The sequence below is a fragment of the Juglans regia genome, chromosome 14 (genome assembly GCF_001411555.2).
Source record: "Juglans regia cultivar Chandler chromosome 14, Walnut 2.0, whole genome shotgun sequence".
In the NCBI taxonomy this organism is placed as follows: domain Eukaryota; kingdom Viridiplantae; phylum Streptophyta; class Magnoliopsida; order Fagales; family Juglandaceae; genus Juglans; species Juglans regia.
Window position 1 is genome coordinate 28,670,106 of NC_049914.1, and position 12,753 is coordinate 28,682,858.

General features: G+C 36.2%; 1 protein-coding gene across 1 annotated transcript; it reads right to left on the reverse strand.

Annotated features, from left to right (window-relative positions):
* Positions 1–2,119: 2,119 nt before the first annotated feature.
* LOC118344523 (kinesin-like protein KIN-14T) lies at positions 2,120–11,975 on the reverse strand. Its single transcript, XM_035685455.1, has 11 exons — positions 11,750–11,975; positions 11,556–11,639; positions 11,157–11,324; positions 10,950–11,056; positions 10,367–10,545; positions 8,577–8,738; positions 8,159–8,374; positions 7,706–7,743; positions 7,264–7,388; positions 2,791–4,126; positions 2,120–2,649 (listed from the first exon to the last, which is right to left on the reverse strand). Exons 1-11 carry the CDS (start codon positions 11,973–11,975, stop codon positions 2,534–2,536), a joined length of 2,757 nt encoding a protein of 918 aa, XP_035541348.1. The 3' UTR covers positions 2,120–2,533.
* Positions 11,976–12,753: the final 778 nt, after the last annotated feature.

A 12,753-nucleotide genomic window follows, 5' to 3' on the forward strand; every position in this document is an offset into this window, starting at 1 on the left:
GAAGAGATTTCTCTTCTTGGTTCGTGGGATTTCGTGGGTTGATGGAAATCTAGCTTTCGTGGGTCGTGGCTTCGTCGCGAAGACAAAATCTACGTTTATTCTCAGACGAAGACGAAATCTAGGGGACAAATTAGGGCTTGGTGCAGATGAAAGGCAATCGTGGAAGAGAGTGTTTATTTCTCTTTCGAGAAAGTGTGGGTTTGAAATGAGGGAGATTGGACGAGGGAGACGAGGACCCCGTTGAAGACCCGTGCCCAAAATTTCATTAAAGCGAAAACGACGCCGTTTTTATTTTGCCACGTTGGACGCGAGGCCGCGGCAAGGACGCGAGGCCGGTTGTCCCCAGCATTTTCCATAAATAAATATAGAATTCATATGAAAAAAAAATTAATTTTTTAATAGAGGACCTCACTCTTTTCAAAACGACTACACGTCGTTTACGCATTTCACGACTGTATATAATATTACTCTTTCAGATAAAATCGGGTCAGCACGAAAAGTCCGGGCACCACCACAATAAAACCATCACTGATACTGATAGCATATTCGAAAGTAAGTTTAGGGACAATTCACTCTTATTTTTTCTACCATGCACCTACAGGTGAAAGAAAATAGTGGACATCAAGTACTGGATACAGATGTTATAACTTATTATGATGCAAACAAATGGGGTTCCTAGAGCTTATGATCATGTATACAGTGGTATACTCATTTGTATATTATTATTATTATTTATTTGTCTATGTTGCCTCTGATCCATATTAATACAATAATACCTGACTTATTTTAACAGGCTAATTTCTTAAGTTTTGGTTCTTAATTATTTCGTACACTTACAAAAATGGCTACCACTTCAAGATCAAGGCCATTGGCTTGCCTGCAAGACCATGGACACAGAGCAGCCTGGCCTTCACATAGCTAGAGAAGTAGTTGTACCGAAAGGATTTCTAAACCTTGTGTAAAGCTGGGAATGGGAATTAAAATAAAACTGAGATTGGTGGCGAACGGGTACATGTGGAAGGGTGAAGTGAAGATGGTGATGGTGAAGGATATGAAATCTCAGAGAAGGACTAGAGGCTCGTGGAATGTTGTTGTGGCTAGCAACAAGATTTTAAGCGATTCATTTCTGAAGAAATTCATGGGCCTAACTCATCTCATAAAACCGATTCTACAAGAGAGGATTACTCATTGCTTATAAACATGTCCAAGACCTTGTCCACAGCCAATGTGAGATTATTCTTCAACAATTTCTATGGAGCCGTAGAGTATTTCATTGTTATTAATAGAATATTTTTTATTTTGTAATGTAATGTATAAATACCAAACATAGTTGATTGTATTGTGTGTTGCATGCATATAGTTAAAAAGGTTATTAGTTGTTAACTTTAGTTTTCTTTTATATAAACTTTTAGTTTTCCATTTTGATATATTTTTATTATTATGGACTATGTTCAATACATTAATATTATGCTTTTCAACATTAATTTTTTCTTAAAAAAACATCTAATACATATGAGTTTTGATTACAAAAAAAAAAACTACGTACAACCCGGAACTTGGGTTTCCGGGTTTCAAAACCCAGTTTCATCGGCCTGGATCATAACTCGGGTTAACGGGGCTAGGTTCTAGCCTGGATTTGAAAACGGATCTAATTCTGGGTATACCCGGGTATCCAAGCGGAACCCCAGGTGAACTTGGGTTTCCGGGTTTCAAAACCCAGTTTCATCGGCCTGGATCATAACTACAGTGTCGTATGTGTTTAAAGGAACGTTGTCATTTTAATAAGAGTAGTTGTGTTGTAAATAGAATAAGTGATGCGCTGTCATTCAATGTAGTTTCAGCAAGCATCTTAATATGATACGATGTCGTATGGATGTGAGGAATGTATAAAAGCAGAACTGAAGAGGATGAATAACAACAAAGAATATACAATTCTATTCTCTCTCTCTCTCTCTCTCTTAATTCTCTCTCTCCCTCTCATCTTCTTGGAGACTGACTATCTCGAATGCAGTCATTGGTAAGAAGGTTCCATTACAGTAAGTGGAAAAAAAATCTCTAATAATTTGATGCGTGCGACATCAAAGAATGATAAAATATAATAATTAAACAGGCTTATGAATATCACTTCTCTAATGTTTTTATAAGTCTTATCTGCTGAGAACATCGACAGAGATACATATTTACATGGTCAACGCATCTTTTACTGTGTCACATCCAAAACATTTGGCACTCTGTCGTTCCTTCAGTTGGAGAGTTTCAGCTATAGAGATTGGCATATTTAAATATGGCACATGAAAATATCTTTGTACATCGCATGGTCCTGCATATGTGCATGAGTGATGCATTTATTTATTAGAATGAAGTTCCTTCATATCATATGTGATAAAAGGATCACATTGCTGGTCTAACAAGAGTTCCAACCAGACCTCCAGCATTAAATGAATGGAATTCCAACTCGGTCTACTTAAATTCTTCCTCTCACAAGTGCTGTTGCTTCAACGCATTAAAATTGCCAACGGAGTCACTGCACCCTTTAAAGCATTAGACCATAGAAGAAGTCATGTTCAAATCCCAACTTCTGAAATCCCAATCCTAGAAGTGCACTGGCATAAACAATCTGAATTTTTTGTTTGAGAAGGTGACAAATTCCTGGCCACAATAGAATCAGAAAATGTTTCAGAATTTGTTTGATACAAAATTCAGCTTGTAGCTTGTGTCGCTTGAGAAACAATGAACTGGATCAGCAAATAAGAACTACCCATTAAAATTAAGACGTTCATAATTCCTTACCTCTGTTCTGTGCATATTCTTGTGATCTCACATACGTCCTGGTTAATTCCTCTGGATGTGGATTAACCATAAATAGGGCCATATGTGATTTCAGTTTTTGTGGGCCACGTTCTCTTCCTGTCATCCAGCTTTGAGATGAGGTATCCAAGTTTTCCCCCATACCATCTTCCACATCTGTTCCTGTAGGCACTTGTTGACAGTGTGGTTCTAGTTCCAGGGAGGAGAATGAGATGCCAGGCTCTTCCTTTGGGTTACCAATACTAAAATCTAAATCACGTAGCATGAAAGAAGTGTCACACTCATTATCTATTATTGATGGACCATGCACAAAATCTTGTGTTTGTATAGTCAAGTCACCATCAGGTTTATGCAATAGACAACCCGAACCTGATCTTGAGTCCTTATTGAGACAATCCTCAAAAAGTGGTTGAGGTTTGTTAATCACCTCTTCTAAAACAGACCTTCTAAATCCCTCGACATCAACTTGTTTATTCAACATTTTATGGTAAACGATCTTATTTATTTTAAAGCTACAAGTATCCTTTGTCTCATCCTTTAACTTACTTTCTTTCTTCTGTCCATAAGACCTACATTTCTTCTCTGGAATGGGAGTAGCTAGAACCCTTTTACCCCCACTAGAATTAGTAATGATGAAAGGTTCCTTTTTATGTAAATGAAGCCAATTTTCAACATCCAGAAACCTTGTGGAGCTATATTTACTTTCCAGTCTATTTCCATATTGTTGACTGTGACTAATGTGAGCGTTTTGATTAATAGAATTCCCTCGTGATGTTTCCTGTTCTGGGAAGACAACCCCTTCAATATCACATTCAGATGTGTCTTGACTGTACTCTGTTTCGATATCAGCACTACCTTTCATGTTAAAAGCCAACAAACAGCTACTTCTCCATGTATCGAACTCTGAGCTGTGGTCTGACTTACACTTTACAGGGAAAGTCACCGACTCGGCGCGATGAGATAATGGCCTTCTTCTTCTTGCATGAAATTCTTGTTTATCTTCTGAATTCTGTTTATCTATTCCAGATTTTCTTCGGCTGCAAATAGTTGGCCTCATAAACCTTGGCAACAGAGACATTTGACCTATGGGTACATCACTAGTCTTGTTCCTTAAACTTTCAAGATTAGGTTGGGGCAGTTCAGAAGTTAAATGGGGAGCATTTAGCTCCTGACTGGAAATTGTTCCTCTCTTTGCTAGTGTGTCTAATTTCTCATTTAACTTCTCAATGTTTCTCTTGATATTTCGACGCTCTTCCTCAATGATTTTTATCTTTTGCTGCAGATTCATCATTGTAACTCCCCTCTGGTCCCTCTTTTCCTGCTTTTGAAATTTCACCTCAGAGGTCATATCGAATTGCAAAATATCAAAATGCATAAGAAGAGAAAGAAATATTAAGCATAAGTTGAGTTGATGGGAATAGCAATTTTTGCCAACTAACCAGGTAATGCACCACACTAGTTAGTCATTGGAACTGTCTTTTTCTTGAGTATCAACATTGAGCTATAATTACTCAAAGCCGTATTGGATCTACTTTTATGCACCAAATGCATAGTCTAACTTAATAATCGTGTATCAACAGCAGATATCTTAAATAGTGCATCTTTTTCAGAAACTGTTATTTGTGGGATAATAACAATATATTAACTAGGATATCGTATAATTAAGGTCTGATCTGAACTTTTTATAATGTGTTTGCTTTTTTCTTACATTTTATTTATCATATTTGCTGTTCTATATTTACCGAATTTCATATACATCTTTCAGGTTGCTTTTTCAATCATAAAGGCTCTAGTATGTTAATTTATACATACAGCATAAATGTTTGAAACAGGAACTCACGATGTTAAAATGAGCTCATTTCAGGTAGAAGAGACCACAAAGATACATCTCTCTTTCCGGGTAAGAGAAAGACCACAATTGTTTATTAAAATTCATCTCATATATTTTATTAATGACCTAAGGCTCTTTGAATAGAGCTTAAAGCCCGTACTCAATAATAATCACAATAGGACTCATTATTCAAAGTAAAACATTATTAAATAGGCACCTAACATGACTAGAGCTATGGTTGTTTATTGAAAATAAACTTCAAGGCGGTAGAGGACTAGCTGAGACGACAAAACAATAAAGTAAACTAAAAACGCAAACCAACTTTAAAAGTAAACAAACTTCTAAAAAGCTAACATTCCTCGTATTGGTGCTGGAAGCTGGACTCCTTTTGTTATAGTGCCCTACTACCACATGCACTTTGATTAGACCACTTGACCACATAATACTCCTAGTTCATGAACTCTATCATTCCTCCCCTTCCAAAAGAATCTTGTCCTCAAGGTTCAAAAATGGAAACTGAATGGCTATCATCCCCTTTCCAATAATTTTTTCTCCAATCACATTCTCTTCCTCGATAAGGAATACCTGAGGATGAGGCTTGTTACATTTATGCCCTGGCGTGAACCATTCATTACAATTGAAACATAGTCCTTTTTCATGCCACTTTTGCATCTCATCCCATGAGAAAAGGATCTCTGAAACTCAAAGTTTTTTGACCGAAAAGTTACCAATGGAATAGGCTTTAGAGTCTCTCTTTCCAAATAGCTCAAGTAGCCCTTTATAGAAACAGAATGAAAAGGAGCTCTCAGATTCACACGCACAGCCTTATTCTATGAGTGATAGTCACTTGAATGTAGTAGTTTGATCAATAGAATGCACCACCCAATTACTCTGTTTGCTTAATTTATCATCACATCCGCAGTAAATCAATGGTGTCCTTCAAGGCTTTTGGCTTAAACATTTGGATCTCCTCTGCAATCTCGTCCTTCAAGCCACCTATAAAAGTCCCAATTAATGCATTTTGGATCTCCTTGTATGTGGACATGGCTCCTATACCAGTTGATGGAACCGGGAACTCATGATTGTTGAGGAATAATCTCACATTGGCTGTAGACAAGGTTTTGTGCATGTTTATAAACAATGAACAATCTTCTCTTATACAACCGGTTTTATGAGACGAGTTAGGCCCATTAATTTCTTCATGATATCAGAGCCAGGTTAACCTATGACTGATGATGGGTTCCTGCGACCTACCCACGATGATAGTACCGGAAATACCGGCCCACACGTGAGGGAGCGTGTTGAGAAGTCCCACACTGCTTAGGAACAAACTCATCTTAGACTTTATAAAGAATTACCTCACTCCTCCTATTAGGCCTTTTATGGGGAGAAATAGGTGTTTCTACACAACCTGACGTTGAGATGGAGCTTCCACAATGTTCTGACCAACAATCCCCTCATTTGCAAGCTGAAATGTCTGAGCAGTCCTTCAACATTTCTCATATTAACATCGAACCCAGTCCACTTATCTTGCAATCCCAAATTCACCAAAATCAAGCACCACAAACACAACCCTCACATTCCATGCTCACTCGGTCTCAAAGAGGAATTGTTAAACCCAACCCAAAATACGCCTTGACTTCTTCCAAGTTCTCAGCCAGTATCCCTCGCGAACCACATAACATACGAGCTGCTCTAGCTCATCCGGGATGGAAAGCAGCAATGGATGAAGAACTTGAAGCCTTGCATAAAAACAAAACCTGGAAGCTTGTTCCACGCACCTCGGATATGCATGTTATTGGTTCCAAATGGGTACTAAAACCAAAACTCAAACCCGATGGTTCATTAGATTGTCTTAAAGCTCGGGTTGTGGCAAAAGGGTATCATCAAGTGGATGGCTTGGACTACACAGAAACCTTCTCCCCCGTCATCAAACCTGGAACCATTTGAATGATCATCACAATAGCTCTTGTTAAAAAATGGACCATCCGTCAACTTGACGTAAAAAATGCATTCCTTCATGGTATCAAAGTCTGCCACAAGATGAATGGGGACCCATACTACTTATCCCGTGACAAGGATCAGAAAAAATACTGGCCTGCACGTGAGGGAGGGTGTTGAGGAATAATTCCACATTGGCTGTAGACAAGGTCTTGGGCATGTTTATAAACAATGAACAATCTTCTCTTATACAACCGGTTTTATGAGACGAGTTAGGCCCATTAATTTCTTCAATGATCGTAAAAATAAGCTCCTTTTGGGTAGAAGACACCACGAAGATAAATATCTCTTTTCAGGTAAGAGAAAGACCACAATTGTTTATTAAAATTCTTCTCATGTGCCCTACTACCACTTGGACTTAGATTAGATCACTTAACCACATACACTCCTGCTTGATGAACTCCATCATTAAACTTATCAAACACAAACTCATTACTACCTTTTCTTTATGTTAGAGAAATCAAAATATAAACTATGCAACTGTTGACTAGGTCCATATAATTTAAATTTGGATCCCCTTTAATAGTTTAGTCTGTAGTGTGCCGGTTTCTTTACTTGGACAAGAAGCATTAGAATGTTACTAGAAATATTCAATGTAAGAAACACAATGTTAATTTACTTACAGAATCCTCAGTCCCCAGATGAATGCTTCTAGCCCTTGTAGCGAAATTTAAAGAACATATTGTCTCGCACAGATCTTCGTCTTTGGGACTAACATGGACAAGCATCAGTGTTTTTGAACTCCCTCCTGGAGTTAAGAAGATGTTGAATTAAGGAAAGAGAAGTTTTTTTATCAAGGTGATAAATAAGAACAATCGCATGCATGCCAGAGGCACTGATAAGAGGGGAACAAACCCAACGAAATATCCATGCTCTCTTCCTCCCCACCAGATATATGGATTCAGTTACCCATCTCATACCATGGATAAGGTAAAGCTAGGGAGTAGGCTCCTTAGGGACCCTCTGCTGGTCTCTCTCACCTTTAACTTCATCATATGATATTATACTAGACATATATTACAATTATGACAGGTAATGAAGAGGTCAATGAGGAAAAGTAATTACCGAGGGAATCCTTAAGAACTTGTGTCAGCTTGCTATTCCTGTCAGAAATAAAAGAAAGTTCTCATTAGGCTTTCATTTTTGTAATGCTAGAGAAGCCCCCTAAATATCCAATCATCATTGACAATTATAAAACATAACTGATAAATCATCACTATATATTTTCGGAAACTGAAAGTCGTTAGTCAATTAATCTTACTGACCAAGAAGGGGCCGACCAAAAAAAAAAGTGGAATTTAATTGAAATTCCTTCCATGGCTCGTCTCAAAACCTACATTGCTTGAGCTAACTTTGATGGCTATCCAATGTTCTATGAGAACCTTTTTTCTCATTTATGTCGGGGAATGTTATGGCTCTAGTTAGAGATAGATGACAGAGAATTAGAGCATGAATAAATATGTAACCAACCCCAACTCGTTGAGGAATAAAGCTTTGTTGACTTGAGTTCCCTATTACCTATAAGGTACATGGAACTTTTTTCTTTGAAGGGCATTGATGACATCCCCAAGAGCAGAAAGTGATAAGTTGATGGCTTTTCCTTCTTCAAGTCTTCTACCCCATGCCTTCGTCTTCAGTACACGCTCACTTCCACCAAGGTCAATAAACCAAACTTTGTTCGTCTCCCTTTGCCTCTCAGGAGCATCGAAAGAAGTGATTGATAGGCGAATCAAGCTATAAAAGAAAGTAACAGAGATGAAAAACTGAGAACAGAATATTATTAATTCTCACTGATCAGTTTCTAAAATTACTGGTTAGTACTCGAAGCAGATTTATGGTTTTCAAGCTTTGCTCTTGGTCCTGTAGAACTAAGTTCAAAATAAAAACAAAAAATTATGTAGAAGGTTCTTTCAATTATACTTGAAAAAGAACTTACCTGTGTGATCTGCTGGAACTCGTGTTGCAATTTGTTGAAGCAGTTGATCGGGACTGGCATCCTAGTCTATACAGCCTCAATGCTTGGTTGAAGTCACTCACTTGGAAGGCCACAAGATTGTCTATTTCAATTCCACCCTTTGGATCTGTTTTGATTGAAAGGCTGCATAGAATGTATGAAATTATGTCCGTAAGCACTGCCTTAACACATCTAAGAATTAGAAACTTAGAGATCCCATGAGTATTATTTCCCATTAACCTATTCATCATATTCATGGTGACAATGAGATCAGGCCCAATTCAGTTTCAAGTCTCAAATTCAGTTTTAAGTACTTGAGAATCATACTGTATATATAGTGAAAATAAATGGCATTGTCTTCTCTACAGTTCGTGAAAATGAGATTTTGTTTTCCATGGAAAAATGGAAAGTTAAATTGGTCAATGCTGCCCCTTGATTCTCCTCTTAATTTAAGACAAATACCATCAAATTAAAAAGTGTACTGTGCTGCTTGAATGCAAATATGTAAACATTAAAGCCCTCGTTTGGTTACACAGATGAGATGAGATAAAAGTTCAATAAAATATTATTATAATATAATTTTTGTTTTAAAATTTAAAAAAGTTGAATTGTTTTTTATATTTTGCTTGAAGTTTAAAAAAATTGTAATATTTAAATTAAACAGTTTGTCAAAAGAAACCAGACATAAAGTGGAATTGTTAAGAAGTGAAGAAGTCAAAGGAGTAAATAATGATGAGTAATAGCTACAATAAAATGACTAGTCTTCTTTTTTTTTAAAATGATAAAAGAGCAAAGTATTAGAAAATCAGCGATAATTAAAGTCTTTTTTACCTCTCTACTAAATTAGTAATCATAAATAGCATAAAACATTTCGAAAAAACTCTATAGATTAGCAATTGTTGCTGATCCCACACCCCACATTTGACGTGTGGGGTTTTATTTATTTATTTATTTTTCTCTCCCTTTAACACGTTATAAAACAAAACTTAATAAGAGATTGAGGAGAGAGAAATTGGAGAGAGGTCGAGGAGAGCTTGAGGAGAGAAAGAGAGGGGTCAAAGAGAGGCCGAGGACAGCCTGAGGAGGGAGGGAGGGAGAGAGGGATTGAGGGGAGAGAGAGGTTGAAGGTGATAGTGATGAGTTTAATATAAAACTGAAAAAAACGAAGTGTGGAATATAAGGTAAAACAATGGCTGATGTATAGTAGGGTTCAACCTTTCATCTTCGAATTTTTTTTATCTTAATGTCAAAAAATCAAGTGGGTTTATTGACCTATTCTAATAAGGGTTGGAATAGGTCAATAAATTAAAATGAAAAATAAAATAACACTACAAGAAAACTACTTATTTGTGGTCAGTTAATTCCAGCGAAATGATTATTTACAGCTAAAATGAGTTTATTTTGGTTACAAATAGTCTTTTCGCAGCAATTATAATAGATTCTAACACGCATAAGTCAAAAGTGATGATTTAGATGTTGAGATGGTGAGTTAATGAGATGAGATGAGTTGAAATAAAAATTAAAAAAAATATTATTAGAATATTATTTTTTAATCTTATTTTTGTTTTGAAAATTGAAAAAGTTAAATTATTTATTATATTTTATTTGAAAATTTTAAAAAAAATTGTAATAATGAGATGATATGAGATAAAATACTTTGATTATCCAAATGTTGCTTATGAATGACTGCCAGTAGCTAAGCGATGATCTAGAGTTCTAAGCTGTATGGTACATCTTTTACAACCGCAAAGCATTATATACATGCATCTCACCGTAGTGGCATGGGATCCATTGCTTTTCTTGGCTGTGTGATGAGCAAGTCTTTGAGATTTCCCATGTAAATCTCAAGCATACTGAAAGTGAAGAGAAATGCATGGTTACAATCCACCGCTTCTCTAAAAAGTGCCTCAATTGCTCGTGGCACCACCCCTGGCAAATCTGGACTGCCTTCCTAACATTTTTTAAAAAAAAAAAAAAAAAACCAGGAACATGTATTGTCAGACTTGATTTAGGCATAACTTTGATTAATTTAAAGCTACAAAGTGGCAATAGTATGCTACCCATCAGTAAAGTAGGTAATGAGTTATAATATGAATGTTATCTATCAATGTTTAGTTGAGCTAGAAATGACAAAAGAGTTCTTAAAATACGGTAAAAGTGAGAACCTGTGACTTCTAACGTAAAAAAGATAAGCCAGATCATGGCATGCCATAAAGTTAGATGGCACCAAGTCTGCTATATTTGGGTGCAAGATAAACCATGATATTCTTGCTTGGGTTCGTTATGTTAACTTGTAATAATTCCCGATCGAACGTGTGCACTAATATTCCCATAATGACTTACGACGGTTCTCACCATTGTGAAAGTCTTCCCAGTGCCTGTTTGCCCATAAGCAAATATGCATGCATTGTAGCCATCCAGTGCTGATTTAATGACTGGTTTAACTTCTGAAAAGACTTCATCTGAAATTTGTCAATCTAATTATTGGTCATATAGCGGAGTATATTATATTTGCTAATGAATTCATGGAGTATTTGTTTCATATATACTTCAAGCACGCACCTTGTGATGAACCTGGTAGGAAAACCTTGTCAAAACTGTAACATCTACTCTTATTATCTGAAAGCCTTAGAAGAACATAACTTGAATCCATAGCTACAATAGGTTTAAAACTGCCAAAATTCTCCCCCAATGCGACGGGTCTTATGCGACAAAATACACGAATGTTGCCTGCAGTGCAAGTATGATGAGCATATATATTACTACAACATATATTAGTATGTCTCAGTAAAGAATTTACATACGATTAAAGATGACCTATTATCTAATGAATCGAACCCTTCTAATTAGGTGCCCACTCAAATTTTATGGGTTGAAGCAGGCAATACTCTTTCACGAAAAGTTAGCCGAAATATCATACTTAGATGTACAGAATAATAGTTTCAGACAAATAAGACTAACCTTTCAAGTCCAGAAAATCATTGAGGACCTGCCTTCTCTGAATATTTAATTGATTTATGTTTGCAGTTAAGGCAGCAAGTTCATCTGTTCATGGGAAAAGATAAGTTTTGGCATTAGCGTAAGGAGGAAATTGAGCGAGTGAAATTTTCCTGTACCCACGGATACATTTTCGTACTTGAAAACAAAGGATTTACCTTTGATTTTTGAGATTGCACTGGCCAGATCATCTTCTTTGTTGCTAAACGAAACTGTACTTGTTTTAGAATTTTCTGCTTTTAAGTCATTGGATGGTCCTTCGGATGGCAAGTGTCCTATTATATCACAAACCGATTTGACCCAGCTGGAGGTGAAATGGGCTTTTAGTCCTAGTAGGGAATGAATTGTTTCAGCAAGGTTCTGAACAGATTTTCTTGCCTCCATGGCCTTTGTCCTCTTAGGCTGCAATGCATTATCAAAGGTTAGTCTTCCCTCTTCACTTCTGGCCTTTTATTTTCTCTTTATCTTGTAACTCAGCATATATTACATGAATCAAAAAATAAATTAACCTGTGATAATGCAAAAAAGATAAAAATGACAGCTAGGACAGTTGGATAAAGATTAGTGATCAAATATGTAAGTTAATAGACAAAAGAGGGAAAGAGGTTTATAATTACATGAAAGACTATGAGGACGTCCTCCATGCATTAAATGCATGAGAAGCAGCAGTATGTGTTACATTTATATTGGTAGCTTTGCTCATTGTTTATCGTTGGCAATGAACTGGTTTAACAAGGGGGATCACCCTTTATATAAAAATGAATCAGTTGTCAGCCAAATCGTTTAAAGTTTGATAGTGCATGTTGTCAAGATTTTAAAGCGATTCCTGGTGAGAGAGCATAATCACTCATCCTAGGTTGGTATTGCCATATGAAGCATCCTCAATGGATTAGTCAAAGTTATAGGACAATTTTGATGAATGTAAGAGGGATTTGCCTTTTGGCTATTCCATTCATGTAAGTCCCCATATTTGAAGTTATTTTTTCATTATTTAACAATAAAATAATATAAGATGAATTTAACTTTGGCTATTCACATCAAATTCCCACATTGAATTATCTATTTATTCATTATATAGTAATGAGTAATTAATAATTAATAATTAAAAAATATTTATTTATTTTATTTTATCATATTTTACCATATTTTTACCTATTATATG